Source organism: Myxocyprinus asiaticus, chromosome 24 (assembly GCF_019703515.2).
Source record: "Myxocyprinus asiaticus isolate MX2 ecotype Aquarium Trade chromosome 24, UBuf_Myxa_2, whole genome shotgun sequence".
NCBI classification, from domain to species: Eukaryota; Metazoa; Chordata; class Actinopteri; order Cypriniformes; family Catostomidae; genus Myxocyprinus; species Myxocyprinus asiaticus.
In genome coordinates this window covers 26,182,487-26,208,981 of record NC_059367.1, presented here as the reverse complement: position 1 = coordinate 26,208,981, position 26,495 = coordinate 26,182,487, and the positions used below count along the sequence as shown (strand labels likewise).

The 26,495-nt window shown below is 41.4% G+C and overlaps 1 protein-coding gene across 1 annotated transcript in view; it reads right to left on the bottom strand.

Moving 5' to 3' along the window:
• The window catches only part of LOC127414804 (succinyl-CoA:3-ketoacid coenzyme A transferase 1, mitochondrial-like), a 64,151-nt gene that overhangs the window by 21,850 nt on the left and 15,806 nt on the right, over positions 1-26,495 (bottom strand). The window contains exons 8-13 of the mRNA XM_051653125.1: positions 12,034-12,141; positions 11,815-11,929; positions 10,769-10,863; positions 9,863-9,911; positions 9,667-9,739; positions 6,258-6,333 (exon numbers count right to left, since the gene is read on the bottom strand). Of these exons, the coding sequence (XP_051509085.1) occupies positions 6,258-6,333; positions 9,667-9,739; positions 9,863-9,911; positions 10,769-10,863; positions 11,815-11,929; positions 12,034-12,141 (516 nt within the window). The remainder of the gene's footprint in view (positions 1-6,257; positions 6,334-9,666; positions 9,740-9,862; positions 9,912-10,768; positions 10,864-11,814; positions 11,930-12,033; positions 12,142-26,495) is intronic.

The following is a 26,495-nucleotide window of genomic DNA, read 5'->3' as shown; positions in this document are numbered from 1 at the left end:
AGTGATAGGATGCGCAGGATGACTGTCTTTAGAAGCGGAGGCAACTGAGATTTGTCCATCGTCAACTGGACTGAGGCGAGTACCTGCACCACCATGAAGAATTAGAGAGCATTGGGAATGAGGCATGCCAAATTGAGGAGAAAAGGGGATAGAAAAATAAAATAAAAATAAAGCAAGTTTTGTAAAGAGGAATGTTGCAATATTCCTCCTGACCCTTGTACAGGTGTGATCTGCAATTACAAGAAATGCTTTGTGGATGTTATTGCTGCTAGGGCTGGGCAATATGTAAAAAAAATGTTATTTTGTCGACAATTGCCTTAAAAAATACCGCAATATCCAATTATATCGTCAACCCCCCTGCCGAGGGTCATTTAATATTTGTGATTTATTGATTTTGCTTTAAAATATTTAATTTATTGACACATGAAAAACTTAAAAGACATTTCTAAATTCAAATTGCACTTTAAACTAATTGAAAAAAAGCAATTCAAATAATGAAGTGATCAAAAATATTTTATTACCACATTCCCAAATCCAGCCCCATTTGCCATCACGCAACTATTCGTCTACATCAACAGGTGGGAAATTACTAACAGCCTAAAAATTAAGAACTAAAGACAATTAAAAATGTAAAGCTAATAATAGTAATTATAATAATAATAATAATATACATATTTTTTTAAATAAATCATTACATATAGAAAGTTCAGCATATTACAGTTTCATATTAGGTGTAAGCCTAATAAATTCCCTTGTGTTCCCAAAATATTGCTGCCAAATATGTTCTTATCGAATTTGTGTTTGTCTTGTGTTTCATTAATACAGTTAATCCTGACTAAAGACAATAAAATAGAACTACATTTTAGGTTCAAGGTGAACGTGGTCTTGTATTATTTTATGATTTAATCCCTTTCATCTTTGTTTCTTTAATACAAAGATATATTTGAGCGAACCTGCAGAGTTGCGTTTACGATGCGTAAGCGTGAACTGCTCTGTGGAAATAAAGCTAACTACATTTCGAGCACCTCATCGAGATGGTCATAGGTCATTTGCAGCATTCTTATACAAGACACTATTCTTGCAAACAGTTTTCAGATGACTGAAACAGAAAAGAGAGTGACTCTTTACATGGGACACTTTACATGACACTCTTTACATCTTTTTTATGTACGTTCATGGGACACGCTCCCGCTGCACGCCTCTAAACAAACAGCGCATCAGACATGTGCATTGACAGCTTTTCTTTGTCTGTTCTTAAAAATATAATAAAGTGTGTTTCTTCAAGCGCGTGTCTGTGTTTTACAGCATTTCTTGTCATGTGTTACTCTGAGACATCTTACAGGTCGCCCACCACTGTTGCGGGTAGATGAGCAAATTTACTTGTAAAATACCTGCATTTGGACAAGGAGCTTGAGAATAAGGAGCTAGATGCAGCCTCGTTGCATTTATCGGGGTGCAAATTTCACAACCTGGGCTACTGTTTAATATATCTGGTGACCTCCCAGATTCATGGCTTTGTCAATTACTAATATTGTCGATCATCATCTGTCAGTAAGTGTCGAAATCGGCATCGGGAGATTTGTAAGACATCATCGATATCCGATTGCATCGTCCTATCACCCAGCCCTAATTGCTGTCAAATGAGGAACAACTACTTAAAAATCCATGGGTTCATATACTTTTTCCACAATGCACTGTTAATATTTACACTGTGTAATCAATAAAGACATGAAAATATATTGTTGTTTGTGTTATTTGTTTAGGCAAACACTATATGTCTATTGTTGTGACTTAGCTGAAGATCAGATCAAATATTATGTACATTTAAGCAGAAATCCTTTGTAATTCCAAAGACCTCCCATTTCTTTTCTTCAGCTGTATGCTGTCAAGCCAAAAAATGAAAAAAGATTGATGCAGAACAGTTAGCAGAAACTATTGCCCTTAAGTTCTGTCAGGTAATGGGTAATTTGAAGTGGACTATAATTTTGCGTCTGGGCTTGTTGAAAAGCTGCACAAGCACCATTTCTGTATGAGGGTCAAGAGTTGAGAGTCCTAGCTCAGGTTTGCACACATGAATCACATCTTTTTAACAAGAGAGTGTGTGGGTGTTGAGATGCGGATGCAAGCGGGACTATTTCATCGAGTCAGTCAACCCCCAATTTTTATGCATCAGGGCTGTACACTATGATTTAAGACGCCATGTGACTGTAAATCGAGAACAAGGCCCCATTTTCACTCATTTGAAAATGTTTTGTCCATAAAAGACCTAACAATGCATGACCATTAAAACAACCAAAGACTTCCTTCACTGGCGAATGCCAAATCATTTGAAAACTAGAGACAAATTTCATATTCTGCTGTTTGTTGTTGGATTCAAAGGATATTTTGTCCAAAAATGAAAATTCTATTATTATTTGCTCATCCTCATGCTGTTTTAAACCCATATGGCTTACTTTATTCCGTTAAGCACAAAAGGAGAAGTTTAGCAGAATGTCGGAGCTGCACACATACATGAAATAAAAGTGGATCCAAAAAGGGAAACAAAAGCACCATAAAAGTGGCCCATATGACACATGCACTATATTCAAGTCTTATGAAGCCATACGATAGCTTTGTGTGAGGAAACAACTGAAAATCACTGAAAATCTTGCTTGATAGCAGTAGTCTCCATTCAATTTCATTGTATGGAGAAGTGCAGCTTGAGAAATCTGAATTTTATGCTCCACAGACGATAGAGAGTCATGCAGTTGAGGGTGAGTAAACAATTACAGAATTTTATTTTTGGACAGACTATTCCTTCAAGCCATTCTGGAACATTACAAATGCTAATTCATAAATCCCCATCTACCATAGCATGAAACCTGGAGAGTGAACAGTCTACGCTCTTTCTCATAAATCTTTCCATGAATATCAACCCATCCTGGCACAACCTGAAATAACTCTTCCTCTTTATTGGTACCAGCTCCCTGATGAGCATGTTATGACTGTTTGATGTAATGTGTCTTCATCATCATCCGGGATGCTGAAGAGAGAGAGAACTGCTATCAGCGGACGAGCAGATGGAAGAAGGGGTCTTGTTTTGTCCCTTTTCTTCTCTCACTGATAGTTTTCAGCTTCAGGCCTTCTGGCTCCACTACAGTCTAATGTCCCTGTAGTCTTAAGAGGTTGCCGGGGAGCCCACAGTAATTGAAGGGATTATTGTAATTAGTCTGCCAGGCTTGTTTGATTCATTAAGAGTTTAAAGGCTAAAGACAGCTTGGAACAGCACACTCTGTAGCGCTACATGCAAGCCAATTTATGTTTGACAATATACTCAGATGTCCCCATAGACAGCTACTGGCCTACAACATATGCTCATGTGAGAATACAGTCTACTTTAAAACAACGCTGGTGTGTTTGTGTTTCTGATCATGAAATGAATTCCAGATTGTTCGTATGCAGCATACTAATGTGTAAAGGACAGATGTATACAAGAGCGCAAAAATGGCTTATCTGAGAAAATGGTGTGAAATGGCTTTTCTGGAAATGTTATTCAAGTCCAGGTAAAATTCTCAGTGCATCCTTTTTTTTTTTAAACCCTTGTCATACAGGTGACTATACATTTCATTATAGATTGATACCTTTTTTAACAACTTTTTGGGTAAAATTATGTTTAGTCATTCAAGTACTTCTGACATCACATCAGAAATATATGAAAACAATAAGCAGAGTCCAATCACAAACTGCTCAAAACAGCTATCGGTACTGTAGAAGTCCCAGTGTCAGGTGTGATTGTTACCTTAATTAATAAATGCCCTTCATGATATGCTTGTTATATTATAACATTTATAAGTCTTGTTTTTTTGGGTCGTTTTTGTGATGTACGTGTATCCAGAGCATATGACCTTCTGTAAAGCCCACATCTAGACAACAGACACTCTTTACTTAGTAAAAACATGAAGGGACCTATTTTAAGATCTCTAGCACGAAGCACAGCACTACGCCATGAGTCATAAGCGCAAACTTTTGGTATTTTTGTGCAAGCATGCGGCAAGTCTTGGCGCAAGTGGGTTTGCGAAATTGTGCACACAAGGCGCTAACGGGCTGGGTAAAGTGCAATTTAATTCGGAGGTTCTTCTCCGGTTATTGCAGCACCGAAGTCCTTTTATATGGTCCATTCCCTTAAGCACCAGCAATACAAACAAAGACAGCATCTTCAGAAGAAGTTTGTAATGTAAACTGAATGTCCTTGTTTAATGTGACACTCTGTGTGACACAATTACCTATTTCTCAGGAAATTAGAAAATTGCGCTTTGCACTAACTTCATCACCATACAATACACCCACAGTTTGCTAACATAAACCCACAGATGGCACAAATACTCCCACCCACGCCCACTCCCAATTTGCACTGGCATGACTATTGCGCTTAGAATAAGCACTCTCACGAAAATTCGATAAGACTTTACGGACTCACGAAAATAGAGCCCCATATCACATACATCCAATGTTAATAACTCAAACATTGTTAAAAAAAAAAAAAAAATCATTCCATCAGAATAGTGCTTAAGTAGCACATTTCTCATAAGCATAATTACAAAAAAAATGCTCCTTAATCTCTTAATAGATAATCACTTCAACTCTGCATTTCAGCGTTTGCTTCACATTTTGCCATTAGCAAAGTGCAAGCAAGGTGACTTAAAAAAGAAGCAAAAAGAGAAAGAGACCAGAAGGGAAAAAAAACACAGAAAGTAGAGAGCAGCTCATGGTTCATGTGTACCAGTTTGTGAGAAATAACCTTCAACCAAACTCGATAAGTGAGACGTGCAGAGGGCCATGAGGCTGGAAGGCATCAGTCAGTGACAGAGCGAGGGGCCTGGAGGACTATAAATAACCCTGCAGAGGTGTCTGCATGCAGAGCAGCTGCATATCAACAGCCCCCTCAACTGACAGCAGCGCCAGGCGCCACCGGCGATAGCCAGTAGAAAAACAGCTCCAAAAACCATAGCCAACATTGACTCTCATTAAGACTCCGAAACCTTTTAGTGAACCTAGAGGGAAGCAATGACTTTGGATTTAGTAAGATAGCAGGCTAGCTGACTTGCAGACAGTACTTGAGCATTTGTAAGAAAAATTTTTACTGAACAATGTGAATGCAAGTACACGAATAAGAGAAGGGAAACTAAATTGACATGGAGTAGGTCTGAAACCCTTTACATTCAATTAAAAGGCTATTGTTACATCTCAATTGTTGAGTGTTCCTAGTTGTCTTGTTTGTCAATTTAAGTTTATGGAAGGGCAGTTCTGGTCTAGAATTTGAGTCAGGGATTTACAGCATTTAGTTGAGCATCCCGACCAGCACAACACAGCAACACTGGCTCAACCAATTGTGTGAGTTTGGGGCAGCACCATCTCATTTTTGACTAATGGAAGACCTGGGAAATGTTGGGGAAACCTGTTTGAAAACAATCATTAGCTTTGCAATTCCGTTAGGTAACAACAGCAGCACAGAAACTGCACACTTCAGTTTTAAACTCTTCATGTGTTTGTATTAGCACTACCTGAGTGAAAATTATTTATTTATTGTGCTTGATAAGAGATTGTAACAGCTGTAAAATGAGACCACTCATTTCTAATTTGGGCTCCTCAGAGAACATGATCTTCAACATAAATCATTTGTGATTTCACACTGTGAATGCAATCATTAGATGCTCAGTGATTTCATAAAACAAAAGAAAAGCTTAACTTAATTTCAGCAGGAGGTTAAGAGAAAAGATACAGGAAGAAAAGAAGTGGAATTGTGCTACAATGGTTTTAAAGTTTGGCTTGCTTCAGCATTGAATGCCTTTGATGAAACTGTGGATTAGGTTTTTGTCTTGTTTTTTTTCAAATACTTCAAAGAGACAATAAGCATCAATAAGCAGACCAATAAGCAATTACAAACACAATGTTCCTAAGAATGTACACGCATTAACCAAGGCATTGTCTGTGTGTGGGATAAAACACAGTTAAACTGATGCCAGAGGATCTTTTAAGCTTAAGCAAATAGTGGTTCAGTATATATAGTTCCTATAGCACAGCTGGTAGAGTATGGCACTAGCAACGCCAGGGAAATGGGTTCAATTCACAGGGAAAACACATATTGATTAAATATAGTACATTGAATGCACTTTAAGTAGCTTTGGATGAAAGCACCTGCAATATGCATAATAGTAAATGTAATCTTGTTTCAGCTTCATTCTGCTTTGTCAAAGAAGTGAAAGAAATTTTAAACTTGCCGGAATCATCCAGTTGGCAAGATCTCCATACTTGGATACCTGCATGGCACCCAACATAGTCAAGTTGATGTGGCCCCTAGAGGAAAAGAAGAAGAAAAAATGATCAAAATTAGCTCTGTAGTATCATAGCTAAATATTTGAACAGATCCGGATATTGAATTTTATCCTTTAAAGGGATCATGACAGAAGCAATCACATTTTCCTTGATCTTTTGACATATAAGAGGTTGTCGTACTATAAAAACTTACTGTAAGTTTCAGAACTCAAAACTTCCTCCTCACTGCAAAAAGAGCATTTGTTGAAACCAAGCTGCAAAAATGTCTTATTCTCTATGTCCTTTATATTGTGATGTCACACTGTGGTAGACATTTGCATCTAACTGCCTCCACAGCAACACATCAAAGCATAATTTACCTTATCAATTACGTAGCCGTGAGCGGTGAGATGACAAGCAGAGAGCAAGTCAGTCAAGAGCAAAGATCATAACACTGGGCGTTTACTCTCAAGTCTAAAAGAAGCAGCAGCACCAAAACAAAGCGTTTCTGACAGAGGGTCATAATGAGGGTGAAAATTTATTTACAAATATATGACTGTTTTTTGTGCAAAAACATTAACTTATATTATAAGTGAACTTCGAGGAACATTTCAAATAATAAAAAAGGCATGTCATGACCCCTTTAGCTGTTATGTTTGGTCTAACTAATTTGTATTATAGAACTAAAAAGAGATATTTAAAGTATGTGGAACATTAGAATTTGGATTCAGTGCTGAATCCACCGGGGCATCATTTTTTCTTCCATTTTAAGCCACTATTTTTTGTTGTCTTTTAATACAATGAAAGCATATAGTAAGCAGGTGTTGTTAAGCTCAAAGGACAAAATAGCACCTTAAAAATACTTCAAAAAGTATTCCATTTTACTTGTGCATTTTATTCCAAGTCTTTAATAGCCATATGAAAACTTTGTGTGAGGAACAGATTGAAATACAAGTCATAATTCTCTGAAAGTCTTCACCATCACTGTAGATTTCAAATCTCATTGCGTTTCTGTATTCAAACTTTGAGCGACTGAATTTATTAGGAGACATGCAATAGACGATGGCTTTGGCATCACTGACAATTCCCAAGCATCTGAGAGCTTCGGAAGCAGTGAATATTTTCAGCAAATAACTACTTAAATTTGATATCCTTTGGCTTTATAAGGATTGGAATATAGTGCACTAGTTGTATGGGCTAATTTTATGGTATTTTTATGGTGCTTTCTTGCCCTTTTTGCCTGACAGCCTCTGCCCCACAGTACGCTTTTTGTGTATTGAAAAGAGTAGCAAAAACGTCTTCAAGACATCACATTTTGTGTTCCTTAGAGGCAAGAAAGTTAATCCGGGTTTGAAACAAAATGAGGGTGAGTAAATGATGACAGAATTTTAATTTTGGTGTGAATTATGCCAATAAAGGCAGTAGTTCATGCTCAATATGCATTTGATTTAGGCAAAACTATCAATTCCAAATGACCTTCCAAATAAAGTCAATACCTACTAACCTACAAACTAGCTAAAATATTTGAGTGGGCAAGATCCTGTCTGCCAACATGTCTAGCCTATTGGTTTAAAATGTTGCACCACTAAACCACTTAGTGGTTGGCTTATCAGATAGTCTTGTTCATGAATCTATGGGCAGACTGTAAGTGGGTGGAAGGTCTCTATTCTTAATGTATGTGCTGTCATGACTCCCCTTTTGCCAGGTACAGCAAACCCCATGACCATTCTCTGTGCTCCCTACTGCACCGGACAATTAAAGCCTAAATATATGACCGCTGCTGGATTCAGACGGTGAACACAGAAATAACGGCAAGGCATATGGGAAGAAGGCGTCAGCCGTCCACGGAAAAATCAATGAGACCCATAAAATATCAACATGGAGGACTCTCAATGACATGGGACTAATGTCTAACATATAGCTCATGCAAATAGCTCCACCCACAGGAGAAGCAATATTAAAGACTAATGTAAACCTATGACCTCACTAAAACAGGCTGGAATGATTCAGATAGCAGACAGAAATATTAAAGGAATAGTTCACCCCAAAATGAAAATTAATTTATAATTTACTTTCCCTCATGTTGTTCCAAACGTGCATGACTTTTTTCTGTGGAACACAAAAGGTGATTTTTTTCCCCCTATATAATCAAGGTGAATGAGGACTGGGGCTGTCAAGATCCAAAATGGCAAAAAGCACCAAGAAACTATACTAAATGAGGTCCTTCTGACTTGTTCGTTATATTTCAAATCTTCTGAAGCCATAAGAACAGGTTGAAATTTAAGTCTTTCTCACACAAAAACTATCATATGGCTTCAGAAGACTTGGAATATAATGCAAAAGTCATGTGAACTACTTTCATGATGCTTTTTTGAAACTTGACAGAAGTAGTCCCCATCAATTGTTGTTGTATGGAAAATAGCTGTCTCAACATACTTCAAAATTCTCCCTTTGTATTCCATGGAAATCTAACATCATTCAAATGATTCAAACTAACATCAATATGGAACGCTGAGCAAAACAGCATTTAAAATGGTGTTGTAAGGAAATTGATATACACAGACACACACACAGGATGCACAATCACACTCGCGCACTTAGGAGCAGCAGGAGTCAATTACTTTATCGACAGCGCCACATGTCCTCTCCGTGAAAGCCAGATCGGCCCCGGCAGAGACAAAGCACCTTCGTTCCAGCTCGTCTCACCCTACTGAGCAGTACAAGAAGCATCCAATTAAAGTAGCCTCCTATTTTGACAGAGCTGAAAATGTCAGCCACGTGGCCCAAGGTGCAGCCACCATCACGGCCGATTTATTACACATTCTGCCTCAGCTCTGTCCCACACTTTCTCCATTAACACTCAAACGACAGCAAACAACCTCCAGCCACTCCACAACAAATCGTAGCCCCCAAAACAGCCACACCACTTCATTCGGCACAAAAAAGGCCATTTTGTTTATTATTGGAATGTCTAAGTGGGCTCTTCCACCCACAGCTGGCTTCTTTAAAAGTGTCATAGTCTGGGTCAAAGTACTGCATACTGAAAATAAAGTCAACTTGTGAAAAATGTTTGTAATTTATGATGCATTTTGTGGGAAAGCTTCCTTTACCCAGCTGAAAAGTTTGATGCTGGTCTAGCTGGTTCTCCATCATATTAAAAACATTTGAAAAAGTACTGCCATGATCAATAAAAAACGTATACAAAACATTTCCATTTACCGCCGGTTTTATGCAGGTACTTACTAGCACAATGTTTACTGCGACAGGCAAACAGCGCTGAATTTTGTGAATAAGGAATATAGTCATTACAAGCAGTTCATCTGACAGAATACAAGTTTGCATAATGTTTAACTCAGACGTGATTCTTCATCTTACCCTCTGATCATGGCGAAGGAATCATCACTAGAGAAATAGGAGGCTCCAGTAAGAACTGTGACAGTTTCTTTACCTGAAAGGTGAGGGTAAAATGGAAAGAGCTTTTAATTTAGTGTTCTGAATGGACAAATAGGGACATTAAAAGGCAATTTGTGCTAATGCTTTGTAAAACTATGAAAGTGAGGATAATTATTACCAGCATTGATGAGATCTGCATCAACCTCTTCCTCTGTTGGGTATGGGCCCTGAATTATTCAAAGGGCACAAAAAAGGTGCTCATGAATACATTAATGATAAGTGCAAAATCACTCAGCTCAAATTAAATCAGAAATAAATAAGACAAACAACATCATTGTTTAAAGTTAAACGGACCCAAGGATTTAACTGTTCATTAAATTTACTCAGATCTAATGCTTTTATGTCCAAACTCATTATTTTTTCTTTCATATTTAATATCTACATCAGATAGCGGTAATACATTTTCCATGATTATTCCTAGCTACAGATGTACTTCAAATATACAGTATTTTCATTATAATTTATGCCTCTGCAAGTCAACATTAAATCTTAAAGGAATAGTTCACCCAAGAATGGAAATTATTTTAGTAATTATTTACCAGCAAACCTCACTTTCATTCTTCCTTGGAACACAAAAGGAGAAATTTAAAAAAATGTATTATAGTCGCTTTTGTCCATGCACTTACAATAAATGGGTTTCAAGCTTCAAAAAGGATACAAAAGCACCGTTAAAATATTATACAATGGTCCATACAACTTGTGCGTTATACATTCTTAAGCCATATGATAGTTTTGTGTGCAACAGACTGAAATTTAAGTTGGTATTCACTGATAATCTTCCAATTCATGATAATTGCTTAGAAGAGAGCACCACTTCATTCTTCAAAATGTTGTTTTTAGTTTCATTGAAGAAAATAAGGTCTACATTTTGGAACAACACGAGGGAGAGTAAATAATGATAAGAATTTTCATTCTAAAGTGAACCATTCCTTTTAAAAGCAACTATAAGAACAACTGCTTTTGTAACTGAATTTAACACCAATTTCTCAGTAAAAAAAAAAAAAACTGTGAAAGGTAATCTTACCAGCCCCAAAATGCCATTTTCACTCTGCAGGTGAACAGTAATATTTGGTTTAATGAAATTACTGGCCAGCATGGGAATTCCAATGCCCAGGTTAGCTAAAAAGGTAAGTAAACTGCATTAATGGATTTCCTTGAGAGACTAAAGTAACTTTATCTTATTTTTAATTAACATTAAGCATATTTGTTTGCAATAGTATTCATTAAAATTACAGATAAAATGGGAGTCCTATGAGATTAAAACAATAAACATAAGTAACATGGTCTAAAACCTCCATGCAGTTCACATACAACCCTGAACCATCTTAATTTACATCAACTCAGTCGTCACCAAGGGAGTAAATAAATATGTTGAATACTTTTACACATTTACATTTCTAAGGGAGTGGGGGTGGGAGGGGGGTCATACTTAAATCTATCATCATAATAAAAAATATATTTTTGTCATCTTTTTGTCATCTCACATTCTTATGATAACTTTTGTTGAAGACAAACTTGAATGTGAACACACTCTACAACTATAGTCAGTCTGTAAACAACTATATTCAAGCAACTAAAAACTATATTCAAACAACTAAAAAAGCAGCTATGGCTGATTGCAACATCTGGAGCATTCTGGAGTCTTTAATGGTTAGGACATTAAGCAAATTAAGAAAATTGTGATTAAAAAGATAGATTTGCAAATTGTGAATATCAACCTAACTTTAATGAGAAAATCTTGATTTCATCAGTCTATTTAAAGAGATAGTAAACCCAAAAATAGAAAAGAAAGAAAGTCACACACTTCTGGGATGTGATGAAGGTGAGTAAATGATGAGAGAATTTTCATTTTTGGGTGAACTATCCCTTTAAGAAAAATGTTTACTTTTTACTTTTAATACATAACTACAATTAAATGTGGAAACTTTTTTACTTTAACTCAAGTATGTTTTTGGCTAGATAATTTGACTTTTAATTGAGCTAAAATTTGACAGTACCCATTCTTTAACTTAATTATAATTTCTTTGTACTTCTACGCCTCTGAATGTCAGTAAATTTTCACAAACATACCATACATTCCATCTTCAAACTCGAGTGCAGCTCTTCGAATAATCCTCTCTCTCACAACATCAGAGTCTTTCTTGGGTTTGGGCTTTTCAGTCTGGCCTTTCTTTACTGTGCGCCTCTGCCGAGGGTCAGACAGAGGGGCAGCAGTAAAAGACAGATGAAGGGGGATAAATGGATAAAAGAAAATTAATAGAAATAAGTGCGCCAGTCAAGCCGCCTCACCTCAATTCGCTTCTCGTAGTGTTCTCCTTTGACGATTCTGTGGACGTAGACGCTGGGAATGTGGATGTCTTCTGCTGTGAATGTGCCTACGTCAACTATTTCCTCCACCTAAAGATAAAAGCAATCTTCATGAAAAGGGGTGCAACACCTCATGATGTTGACCATGAGAAGATCTTATGATTCTTGAATGCAATACATTTCAGGGAACATTGCAACTAAAAACTGCAATGTTTCATCCAAGGGATCCGGTTTGGCTGGTCTGCATAGGCAGTTAACCCCAGCTAGTAGATGCCATAATAAAGCATAGAGAAATATGAAGGTAGCCTTGTATGCTGATGAAATAAATATTTTTGCAAGCACCATATAACTCGCAAATGTTTCATGATATTATAGTAGATGTTTTGCTTATGGCAATTTTTTTGGAGGACTTTTAAAACTGTGATGTGCCCAGAACTGTGTGTCCATGAGCAAGATGGCAGCAAGCAGATCAAGTTTTTCTGCCATTGAATTGGAATTCAGTGGGATAAATGTAAATGCTAATGGCCAGCTTTCTCCAGGTATAATAGACCTCCCTGTGTGAAACCATTTAAAGGAAACTGTGCTGGATGAATGTTCAATAGTTACAGATGGTCACATTGTGCCTCAGTTTCAATGTCAAACGCTTCTTCACTGCTCTGTATCATCACCAATAATCAACCTCTCTCTATCTGCTATCAATCATTACAGTTGAAAAAAAAAACTACCCTACATTTTAGGTCAAAATGCCCCTGAAAATGCCACACTCACTAACAGTGTACACGCATGTACTTATGCATAAACCCTGTGTGTGAATGCTTTCATACAGAAATCGTGATTCATCAAGGCCGTCAAATTTAAAGCCAACACAAACCCTCACACTAACATGTTCACAAAAATTACTAAAAATTACATAACTCCTGGTGGCCTTAGAAAAATTTAATTTGTTAAGCTGAAATGCTTTAATATACAAAGAGTGTATATATATATTGTTATTAAAAAATTTATGAATTAGGTGACCCTACAATAAGTCTTAGACTTATTTCAGAGAAAATAATTATGTGCATTATATAACACTCTTCAAGTGCTCTCTGCTAAAGGCCCTGATATACTTCTGGAAACATTCTTCTGCGTTCTTCATTCAGGGATATAAAGAAGTTCAAAACAGCTGAGCAACAGTATTCTGTTTGCAAACAAACAGACACCCACCTGTGATGAGGAGGAGGGCGTGGCCGGGCCGTGCACCATGAATCAGCTAATCAGCGGGAGAGAGAGATAAAGGGGAGCCGGAGGTGCCAGTTTGAGAGAGAGAGAGAGAGAGACGCACACGGCCTCACTGTATGTGTGTGTTTGTTTACGTTTGTTTTATGTTGAGTTTTTCATTAAACTTTTATGATGACTGTTCAGCCTGCTCCCGCCTCCTCCTTGCCCGTCCTTTATCTGTTACAGTGGTGCTGAAACCCGGGAGGGAGGAGGGATGCGCTGTCACGGAGTCCTCCGCCGCTGCCATCCACCAGGGGAGCAGGCGCGGCTGTCTGCCTGGGGATGGAGGGGTTGCTGCCGGCCGACAAGAGCCGGAGGAACCACTGCCGTCTGCCGAAGAAAGGGAGGAGCGGTTCTGTCCGCCAGGGGCCGGAGGACTCGCTTCCTTCCGCCAGGGAAGGAGCGAGCTGGGGTCAGCCAGAGGGCGGAGGAGCAGTTGAGGACCAGATGAAAGCGAGTCCGGGAGCCGGCGAGCAAATTCTTCTCACTCTCTCCTCTCTCTCTGTGCGTCTCTGCTCGCCTTTTCCCTCTCCCCACGCCTCCCCTCGTCTCTCCCCCTGGTTCACAGGAGGCGGGGTGGACCACCGGCTGATGAAACGGCCGGAAGGACAGCGTCTTCCCTCCAGAGGTGTGGGGGAGTAAGTCAGTCCGGTGGCACCCCAGCCTGAATCGGGCGGGGGAGGAGTGTGACGAGGAGGAAGGTGTGTTCAGGCCGTGCCGGTGCTGAATCAGCTGATCAGTGGGAGAGCGAGATAAAGGGGAGCTGGCAGTTAGAGAGAGAGTGATGCACGTGGCCGTGCTGCATGTGTGTGTGTTTGTTTTATGTTGAGTTTTACTATTAAACTTTACATTGACTGTTCATCCGGTTCCCACCTCCTCCTTGCCTGTCCTTTGTACTGTTACACCGCCACACCGCTGTGGGAGGTGTTTAGACGTACATTTAAATATAAGAACGCTCAAGAAGCTAATGTGACATTAAAATGTGTTCGCAATTACTTTATGCCTCATTCTATGACTAGAATTCAATCTAGATCAGTAAAAGAAGTTGTTTTAACCACTCGATGAAGATTCAAAGTAATATACATGCAGTAGAAAATGTTTCATTTGTCTTGTTTACATTCTGAATTCATGATGCTAACATGCTAACACGCTATATGCAGCCATAATATGCGCCGATTACACTCTGTTATTGTAATTTATGATGACATTGATACTACTGCAAAGATGGGTGTATAAAAGAGTGTTAATGGGCAAAATACAGACAAAAGAATGATGATAGGCATTTCTTTGGGCAGTTGTGTGAATGGCTTTCGCTGCATGAGTGAATGGGCACTTGAGAGTATTTGAGTAGATTTGATTCGTTCTGAAGACCAACAAAACACTGGTGCACGCCGGTGTGTTCATGTTGACTAATCTTGACTGACTGAACAATATAAACAAAATTAGCTGTCTGCCTCAAGGAAGGTGGAACTCCAGTCACACTTACCGATGACGTGGACCAATGTCAGTAAGGTGTTTAGCAGCTGGTTAGAAGTTTTCTGAAAAGTTCTCCCAGGCGAGCTGTTATGAGCCTTCGGATCGAACACAAAAATACCTTTTTTTTTACTAGATTTTATTCTTTGTCCATGTAAAAAAAAAATTGTATTTACATCGTAAGCAGAAGCATGCTGCCACTACATGAAATAATTCTACAAGATTGTATTAGATAACACCAGCATCATGTAAATAAGATTTAATGGCAATCAACTTTGTAACAATAGCTCACTCCTGATTACCAATTTATAACTTTATTTTCTGTATAGAGTGCAGCAGTTTCTGCAGTAGAAACGCTGCTAGTGTAAAAGCTCACACGTTGTTTGCTGCAAAATTGTTGCGTCGCACTGCTTCGGCTCATGCTCTGCTTCGGCGTGCAATGTAAAACAGGCGTAAGAAAAAGCTTTTGTTCTAAATGTATACACACAGATATTGCCTTCATAGGGTCTTGTCTTTACACATCATTCTTATTGACAGCTTTTGGACCCTACAGGGACCAATAAACCTGTCACACCTAAGTAGCCTGATTGAGGTGGGTTTGCCCTGCAAATAGGAAAATGTTAACCTATCTCTCTTTGGAGACCAGAGGACATGAGATGCAGAGAATGAATGTGAAATGAAGTGCTGACAGCTACTCAAGACTGAAAAATCATGAACTTTCCATGCACCTCTAATCTTAAAAAAGCAAGGAAGTTTGTAAACCTCATCTATTGACCCTTTGTCTCACATGGCAAGAGATTAAACCGCTTTATGCTCAGTTATTATATGCTACAGTGGGGTCGAAATGTCTGAGACCACATTGATTTTTTTTTTCATGTAAACCTGGAAAACAAAATATTTAAGATTCTGCAGTACACTACTAATCAAATAAGCAAATACAGTATGTGACATTGACAATGTTGACTCCTTTGTAAAAAATGTAAGTTTTCCTTGCTTCCAATGAAGCACACAAGACAAGATGCTTATTGGAATATTCACAAATCATACTGGAAAATGTGGATCATCAGGTTTTTGCACAAACTTGTGGAGTCCAGTGCATTCTGTCATTAAAGAAAAAGGGGTCATACCAAATATCAAGTTTTATCAAGTATTTCTGATGTTGCAAAAATGCATTTCCATCCACATTCTCCTGTGTTGAATTTCGATGTTGTACCCGTTCTGTCAGTGCTTGTGACAACAAAGCTTAGCACTCTTTTATCAAAATAAGCTCTTAAAATACTGAACAAAAATCTGAGGCTCTAATAAAGGCTCGGGGGAAAAAACACTTAGCCGAGAACCAAATCAATACGTCCAAAGCACGTTTAAGCCCTACAGATGTGCAAAAACAGAGAACAATGGCCAGGCTTCCAAAGACCCCACCAGCACGCCAGCGTGACTTTGCGTGTCACATTCAACAGGCTTGTGTGTCGTACCAAAAGAGGCATTTCCTGAAATGGGTGTGTATTACGAGTTGTTCTCTGCACACAGCACCTTTAGAGAGGGCAAAAAGTTGAGCCTAGATTGAGCAGTGTAGCTGTAGTCATGGTTACTGCTTGGCGTTTGGCATTTTATCATTAGCCAAGCTGCACTGGGCAGGGAGTGATTGAAGGGCTCAGGCTTCTAGACTGCCTAAGGGTCTAAGGCGGGGCACAAAATAAAATCTGTAGGAGTTAGCAACACTCTCTCTGGGGATTTTTGTGCCTCATTAACCCTTTATATACACAGTTACCACACACACTAGGATACAAACACTAGGATACCATACTGCTTAAAGCTAGAATGTAACCAAATATTCAAGACTGGGGGGACCAAATGTAAAAGTTTCAATCATTAAAATCACTTAAGCACTAAAAACGTCCTGGTTACTTGCGTAACCTCCGTTCCCTGATAGAGGGAACGAGACATTGTGTCGATGTAGTGACACTAGAGGTCACTCTTGGGAGCCCGAAACACCTCTGGTCTTTGATAAAAGGCCAATGAAAATTGGCGAGTGGTATTTGCATACCACTCATGCGGGTATAAAAGGAGCTGGTGTGCAACCACTCATTCAGGTTTTGTGCTGAGGAGCCGAGACACGGTCCCGCCCATTTCAGCGGGTAGTTCAGCGTTGTGGCAGGAGGGACACAACGTCTCATTTCCTCCAACAGGGAACAGAGGTTACGCAAGTAACCAGGATGTTCCCTATCTGTCACTCACTCGACGTTGTGTCGATGTAGTGACACTAGGGGTCCCTATACGAAACGCCGCAACTGGCTGAACTGTGTTACGTGAACTGACAGTGTGTGACGGGCAGACCACTGTGTACCTCATAGTCAGCGCACCAGGACGACACGTAACCTCCCCCAACACTGTTATGAGTGTCGAACGGCCCTTTGGGGACAAGTCGACTACCCAAAAGATAGAGACGGGCTAACCCAGTCGTGGCCTCTTATCCCCTTTTTTCCTCTCCCCAAAAAAAGGGAATTAACCGACTGGGGGTATTTAAGTGGAAATACGTCACATGGTCTTGCCGAGCTTTGACGGAAGTATGCCATGTGGAGAAGTGCTATGGTAGGTCCTACCCTACGGGGGAGGAGTTACTACAAGCATGGTGACTGGGGCAGAGGGGACTCTGCCCAAGGAAGATGCAGTTTACCAACAGGCAAACGAATTTCTGGAAGATATACGTCGCATGGGGTTACCTGCGGGGAACCACCACATGCGGAGCACCTACCCCAGTACAGGGCTTTGTTAGCACGTGTACTGAGCCGGCAGCGAGTTTCCTCCGCAAACTCGTCTGCCACAGGGCTCGGAGGAAATCAACCAGGGAACACAGTTTATGAACACTACTGGGAGTCAACGGCGCACGTCTTCAGCTCAGGGGAGGTGAAAGGCGCTATGCACAAGCGATACACCCGGCCAGCTGTCCTGGACTTACCTGCTTGTGCGTGCCACTACACGGGACGAAACCGGTTCCACCCGGAGATTGTAGAACCACGCAAAGGTGTTGGGTGTTGCCCAGCTTGCTGCACTGCAAATGTCTGTTAGAGAGGTGCCAATGGTCAAGGCCCAGGAGGCAGTTACACCCCTGGTAGAATGGGCCCGTAGCCCTACCGGGGGCGGCACATTCTGGGTGTGATATGCCATAGTTATTGCGTCAATGAGCCAGTGGGCGATCCTCTGCTTGGAGACAGTGCTTCCTTTCCGCTGTCCACCAAAGCAGACAAAGAGCTGCTCAAAGACTCTAAAACTCTGCGTGCGATCCAAATAGATGCGTAAAGCGCGCACCAGACACAGCTACATCAGGGCTGGGTCTGCCTCCTCCTGGGGCAGCGCTTGCAGGTTCACCACCTGGTCCCTAAAAGGGGTCGTGGGAACCTTGGGCACATAGCCTGGTCGGGGTCTCAGAATCACATGAGTAGCCCGGACCGAACTCCAGGCACGTTTCGCTGACAGAGAACGCTTGCAGGTCTCCTACCCTCTTGATGGAAGTGAGCGCAGTCAGGAGGGCAGTCTTCAAAGAGAGTGCCTTAAGCTCAGCTGATTGCAAGGGCTCAAAGGGGGCTCTCTGTAGATCCTGAAGAACTACAGAGAGGTCCCATGAGGGAACGAGGTGCAGTCTGAAGGGATTCAACCTCCTGGCGCCTCTCAGGTACCTAATGATCAGGTCGTGCTTCCCTAAGGAATTACCGTCCACTGTGTCATGGTGTGCCACTATAGCGGCTACATACACCTTCAAGGTGGAGGGGGAGGGGGACAGCCGCCCTTCAAACCTCTCCTGCAGGAAGGAAAGCACAGATCCGACTGCGCATCTCTGGGGGTCTTCGCATCGGGAAGAACAACACTTAGTGAACAGACACCACTTAAAGGCATACAGGTGCCTCGTAGAGGGGGCCCTAGCCAGAGTGATCGTATCTACCACTGCGGGTGGTAGACCGCTTAAGTCTTACGCGTCCCGTCCAGGGGCCGGACATGGAGATTCCAGAGGTCTGGTCGTGGGTGCCAGATGGTGCCCCGTCCCTGAGAAAGAAGGTCCTTCCTCAGGGGGATTTGCCAGGGGGGGCTGTCGTGAGGAGCGTGAGGTCTGAGAACCACGTCTGGGTGGGCCAGTAGGGTGCTACCAGGACAACCTGCTCCTCGTCCTCCCTGATCTTGCACAGGGTCTGTGCAAGTAGGCTCACTGGGGGAAACGCATATTTGCAGAGTCCAGGGGGCCAGCTGTGTGCCACCAAGTCTATACCGAGAGGTGCCTTGGTCAGGGCGTACCAGAGCGGGCAGTGGGAGGATTCTTGGGAGGCGAACAGGCCTAACAGTGCCTGCCCGAATCGACTAAAAATCAGCTGGACCACCTGAGGGTGGAGTCTCCACTCTCCCCTGAGGGTAACTTGCCGTGACAGCGCGTCCGCTGCAGTGTTGAGGTCGCCCAGGATGTGAGTGGCTCGCAGCGACTTGAGGTGCTGCTGACTCCAGAGGAGGAGACGGCAGGCGATTTATGACATACAACGGGAGCGCAGACCACCTTGACGGTTGACGTATGCTACCGTTGCCGTGTTGTCTGTCCGAACTAACACATGCTTGCCCTGAATCAATGGCCGAAACCTCCGCAGGGCAAGCAGAATCGCCAGCAACTCGAGTCAGTTGATGTGCCAACGTAGCCGCGGGCCTGTCCATAAGCCGGCGGCTGCGTGCCCATTGCACACAGCGTTCCAGCCCGTTTTTGAGGTGTCTGCCGTAACCACGACGCACCTGGAGACCTGCTCTAGGGGAACGCCTGCCCATAGAAACGTGAGGTCGGTCCAAGGGCTGAAGAGGCGGTGACAGATCGGCGTGATGGCCATGCGATGTGTCCCATGGCGCCATGCCCATCTCGAGACTCGAGTCTGAAGCCAGTGCTGAAGCGGTCTCATATGTAACAACCTGAGTGGAGTGGCCACCGCTGAGGATGCCATATGCCGCAGGAGCCTCCGAAAGAGTTTCAGTGGAACCGCTGTTTTCTGTCTGAAAGTCTCGAAAAAGGTCAGCACCGACTGTGCGCGCTCGTTCCTGAGGCGCGCCATCAAATGGACTAAGTCCAACTCCAAACCGAGAAAAGAGATGCTCTGAACTGGGAGGAGCTTGCTCTTTTCCCAGTTGACCCAAAGCCTTAGTCGGCTGAGGTGCGAGAGCACCAGGTCCCTGTGTGCACACAACACATCCCAAAAGTGAGCTAAGATTAGCCAGTCATCGAGATAGTTGAGGATACGAATGCCCACTTCCCTTAACGGGGCAAGGGCTGCCTCTGCGACCTTCGTGAAGACACGAGGGGACAAGGACAGGCAGAAAGGGAGGACCTTGTACTGATACGCCCGACCCTCGAATGCAAACCGCAGGAAGGGTCTGTGTCGAGGTAGAATCGAGATGTGGAAGTACGCGTCCTTCAGGTCTACCACCGCAAACCAATCTTGATGCCGGACGCTTGCATGTGGCGACGAGCAGGTGGGGTGTGGGATCTTGAGCCGCACCGGGGCAGGATATGCCGGATAGCCTCCATCTGCTGCTTCACCATCGAGAACTGCTGGGCAAAGTCCTCTACGGTGTCGCCGAATAGGCCAACCTGGGAAATGGGGGCAGCAAGGAACAGTGCCTTGTCGGCCTCACCCATCTCGACCAGTTTGAGCCAATGGTGGCACTCCTGGACCACCAAGGTGGACATGGCCTGCCCGAGAGACCGCGCCGTGACCTTTGTTGCCCGGAGAGCGAGGTCGGTCGCCAAGGGCAGCTCCTGCATCAAATCTGGGGCAGAACTACCCTCGTGCAGTTCCTTTAGCACCTTGGCTTGGTGGACTTGCAGGAGAGCCATGGCATGCAGGGCGGAGGTGGCTTGTCCAGCAGCACTGTAGGCTTTGGCCGTCAGGGACGACGTAAACCTACAGGCCTTGGACGGGAGCTTTGGGCGCCCAAGCCAGGTGGCGGCGCTCTGCGGGCATTGGTGCACCGCGAGCGCCTTATCCACTGGGGGAATCGCCAAATAGCCCCCATCGAGGGTAGTGAGGGTGGGGGAACTGAAAGATCGGGACCGGGCAGTAAAAGGTGCCTCCCACGATCTTGTCAGCTCCTCGTGCACTTCCGGGAAGAAAGGAACTGGAGCGGGGCTTGGCTGCTTTGAGCGGTCATTTCCACATCAGCCTGTGACTGGGCGACTGTACCCGAGGGGGGGAGCCCAGCTGAGGCTTCCCGCTCTCTGATGCTGTGCTCGAGAGCTCATCAGCTTCGCGGGCTCCGAACAAGAGGTCGGACTCGCCGTGAGACGGCGGACTCATCCGGAAGCCCGATCGGGGCAGATGAGCGTGCTGGGGAATGGGAGGTCTGTGGGGGGATACCCGGCGAAGGTAGTACCATTGGGGTCCCCAAATCACCCCCAGTGCTAGCCACGCTGGCCTCATACCCATAGGTAGAAAGACCGCAATGTTACCATGGTCATTTTCTCGCAATGAGTACATGATCCATCCACGAATGCTGTCTCCGCATGGGTCGCACCCAGACACGAAAGACAGCGATCGTGACCGTCAGAAGTTGAGAGATAACGACCACAACCAGGAATAACACACAAATGGAAAGGCATCTTTAAAAAGATGCGTCTTTAAAAAGACGTTCCGTGTGTGCCGCTCTTTTAGAAAAATATACTCTCTTATTTCTGCCGAAGCGCCCAGGGGCGTTCTCTGCAGTGCACCAGTGCAGAGGAAGGAGAAGCCACTGAAATGTGCCATCAGATCCAGCAGAGGTGAATGAACAGTCAGCTCAGTGAACATCGACCGTTCGGCTCTGAAGAGAAAATCTGAATGAGTGGTTGAATACCAGCTCCTTTTATACCCGTATGTCCGTAATACCAATCGCCAATTTTCACTGGCCTTTTATTAAAGACCAGAGGTGTCTCGGGCTCCCAGTGACCCCTAGTGTTACTACATCGACACACATCGAGTGAGTGACAGATAGGGAACATAAATACTTCTATATATTAAAGCATTAATTATACTAAAGATAGATGGCACATTTGCTATTGAATCACAGGGATGCCATGACAACCATGTGGATTTTTGGCATGCCCTAGTTACTGAATACTTGATTCTTATTGGTTAAATCGTATAACTGACCATTGTCACAGGCAATCGGTTTCCTACATAGATGTGCAGTTGTCTCGTATAACTATCTCTTTCTTCTCTCGTAGTAAAATTATTTAAACGCAAATCAACATTTAATGTCCATTTATTTTTGTTAAGTAGCCAAGTAATAAGCGATATACTGTAATGTACAGTCAGCTCACAGTCATTGTTTAAAAATGAACCTCTTCAGGGTGTCAGGGTTTATTGCGTGAAGTCTGGCTGACTGTACATTATCTGTTTATTACATGGCTACATACCAAATAAATAAATATAAGAGATATCTGTTACATAATAATGACAATTCATATAATTAATTAACTATATATGCTTTACAGCAGTTCCCAACACAATTTCAGCAAACTGAAATATTATCCACATTAATATTCCTTCATCTTAAGTACCATTTGCTCTTCAATAGGAATAGAAATAAGCTTGTAGTCAAGGAGGGAGGAAAACAGGGATACAAAATCCCTGGAGGATACAGAGGAACCTTTTTTTTTTCCAAGGGTTTGTTCTTTTTTTGGACTGTGAGCCCTGTCAAAGCCAGTTAAATCTGCAGAAGCTGATGGACAAATGTTATTACGAAACAGTTTCTGTTCAGAAGCATTTCAGCGAGTGTATGCTACAAGGCAGGTAGCTAAAAATGATCATTGTTCCTTTTTGAAGGTCTCACTTTTTCTGAAATGTCTAGTAAAAGCAACAGACGCTAAAAAAATAAACACTAATCTCCAAAAACAGGGTACACAGTCTGGCATTGTGTCACTAAGCTTGATAAGATGAACAAATCCAAATCCCAAAATGTTATGAAAGCATGAAGATTTGAGCTATTTGTATGTGACATTTTTAAATATCAAATAAAGGTATGTTTAAAAATAATGAGGAAACATCTATTTTTATATAGGAAAAAATATTTGTTTTCCGCCTCTCCCTGCTCTCTTGGTATTTCTCTTTAGAGGCAGGTTTCTGCTTAAAACAGGTATGTTAAAGCAAGAGAAAGCTCTGACTATCAGCTGTATGCACCTTGAAGGGCTGTCAGCCTGAGGCTAAATACAATCACCACTTCACTCAAGTGCCCCTTAAGGGGAATATGCACCAACTGAAGAGATGGGGACCTCTGAAGATACAGGTATGTTATAAAAAGTTTTTATATCAATATGTTGCACATTTTCATAAAACGATTCTGTGCCAAGGGCCTTGATAAAACACAATTCAGCATTTCAAATACCGGCATACTACCTTGCAATCTACAATATGAATAGTATGATTTAATGGAATAGTTCACCCAAAAATAAAATGATTTTAAATGATAATTTATTTACTCTCATATCATTCCAAACCCGAATAACTTTTTTTTTTATTATTGCAGAATGCAAAAGAAAAAAAAAAAAACTAATAAATATCTGGTCCATCTTCTAAAATGTTATGTCAGTGTCTGCTAAGTTTAAGAAATTGTAAGTCTGTGGATCAGTCAACATATTACAAGTCTTCTGAAGGAAGCTCGAAAATCTTGTTCGATGTTCATTGCACGTTCATGAGGACTATGAGAGAAGCTTGTTCATAGTAGCTTTCACTTTGAAGCTCATTGTTTAGTGTTAAAAATGACGCAAGACAAGCCACCTTAAAGGGGTCATGAATTGCTATTTTTCATAATTTCATTATCTCCCCTGAGGTCCACTGATAATGTTATGAAAGTTTTTTGCACCAAAACAGTCACAAATTAGTAATATATGATCATTTTCCACCCTGTCTCTGGCCCTCTGTCTGAAACGCTTAGTTTTGGCCTAAGCGCCTCCTTAAAACTTCAACGTAAATGCCCACTGTTCTGATTGGCTAACATCATGCAGCCCCTCAAATTCAGCAAACTCAATCAGAAGACCATTATAAAACAAAATAGCAGGTTTTACACATTACGTACATCCAACACATTGCATCTGAATATATTAAACTGTTCATCTCAAGCACAACTCTTAACACTCAGCACCATAAACTATCAAACAGTCATGATATTTGAAATATTCATGTATGAATTACTTATGTTTTTGAAGTGTTTTTAACGGCCCCTTTCTTTAATAACAGTCCCGTTGCAAAGCTAGAATCGTATTTTGTCTGTTCATAAGGAATCCATGCTGACATTAGCCGGGGGAAAAAAACGCACATACATAGTTCAAAGAATGGTGAAATTACGCACATACATACTGAATGAAAGATAATTGTTTCTCCCTTTCAGAGTTGTAACTTGACACAATGTATTTTAAAAGTGAGATATGCATCAAGTGGTCCAAGATGTCTGTCTAGTGCATAAATAAATTAAAAATAAATCAAAATAGCACAGATGGGTTCCCTTTGGTGTTATGTTAGGAATAGTTAGCCACACAAGGCCTGTCATCTTGACTTGAATTGCGTGCCAGGGGTGCAATGACGCATGTTGTGGATGTGTAAATACAAATGAGCAATGTGTCATGATGTCACGAACAGACAGATTTCAAAATTAGACGTTTTAGCAGCTTGGCAACTATAAATGCTCTTTTTAGACTGGAGAGGATGTTTTGAGTCCTGAAATTTACAGTATGTTTTTATAGTACAATTACCTCTTATATGTCTAAATATCAAGGAAAATTTCATTCTCCATTTCATGACCCCTTTAATGTCATCTCGAACTTTGCGAATGTACACATGCTGTACACCATGGGCAGTATTGGACGCGATCTTTGGGGGGCATTTTGATCATTAGGGTGGACAACTGGTTGTCTCTTCATCGGGATAGGGGCATGAGAAGTTTCTGGGGCGGGGCACCGGGAAAATCTAGTGGGGCAATGCCCCTCTAGCACTCCCCCCTCTCAGACCCAGGCATGCTGTACACACGCTCTGTGCATGTGTCAAGCATGAGGAAGTGTAATCAAGCTTCAAATCATGATCGTGCCAAGGAGACTGCAGATGTCAAGATTTATAGTGAAAAAGGAGGTACATTTTGATCTGTTCTCACCCAAAACAGATCGTATCGCTTCAGAAGAAATGGATTAAATCACTTGAGTTGTATGGATTACCTTTGTGCTGCCTTTATGTCCTTTGTGGAGCTTGAAAGGACCAAATTTGACTTGCATTTTATGGATATGAACTAGTGTTATCAGTCGAATAACATTTTTAATCGCAATTAATCACATCATTTTTTTGTAGTTAATCGTGATTAATCACAGATTTTAAAAGTGCTGAAATTTGACACTATATATACTTCTTTTTTTTTGTCAAAATTGTCTTTGAAGACTGTAGTGTGCACATTTGTATGAAATCTTCATTTTTTTGGCATTTTCAAACATTGTATAGACTTCATTCCTCAAAACAATGATTGACTGATGAGTTTCTAGAGAAAGCGGTTTATTTTTTGCAATTTTGATCTAATATTGACCTTAACCTTTACACAATATAAAGATAGAACTGCACTATAATATAACCATTCAAGTAACATTAAATGTTTCCCAAAGTCTAAGTGGGAGTTTGACTAATTGAAAGAACTAGTCCCCACATAGGTTGCATTTTCATTGCAATGGGCATTAAATCTCTTAATCTCTCATCCTCCACAATATAAATTTGCCATTAGACTGTGGCTATCCGCTTTGTTACAGCAATCGTGAGGCTGCGTTCATGAGTCAGTGTCAAACGTCACTTTGAACTCATAATGAAAAGTGCTTCAAACAAGTATGTCTCATTCTGCATTTTGGTGATAGTTAAGATTTGGCATGCTTCTGTGGTAATTATAATGCACCTTATTGAGGATGAAAAATACTTCTACAGCAAGTCCCATCTGGACTTGTTTTGTACATCAAATTGCATTAAGATCTCCTTTCTCCATTTTATCACTGAAATTTTATTATTTACAGAGATAACCTCCGTGGCTCTAACATAGGAGAGAGCATAACGGTCAACTAGCATGTTACAACAGTTCCGCACATAGAACGTCTATGGGACCACTGTGTTATGCTGTTTTATGCTAAGCTTGTAGGCTCACCTTTGTAGAAAGGTTCTGGTGCTGTGGTGTGTGCGTCAGTGTAATGACTCCAGGCGGACACATTACAAAGGTTCTGCCCTTCAAACCAGTGTTTATGCTGTATTAGGGGTAAATGCGTTAATCGCGATTAAGAAAAATTATGCATTTACATGAATTTAATGAATCTCATGTGTTAACGTGTTAATTCTGACAGAACTAATATAAACACATCAAAACTCCATCAAAAAATCTCAGTTTGTGTTCCACAGAAGAAAGTAATACTTTTTCCTATCCCAGCTTAATATACAGAAATAATTTGTAGGTTGATTTCCCTGAAAATTGTTAACACTGCAGGTCTGTGGCACTTTCAACATTCCTTTTGTTTGATTTGAGTGATCCGTTTAGCCCGACAACATTGGCTCAACCAATGGCACGAGTTTGGGACAGGACTATTTGTTAGTTCAACCAATGGCAGATGAATGGTGTATTCAGAAAGCTGTTTAAAAACAATGAATATTTTTGCAATTCCATTTAGTGCTAAAGGCACAGAAATTACACACTTCGGCTTTAAA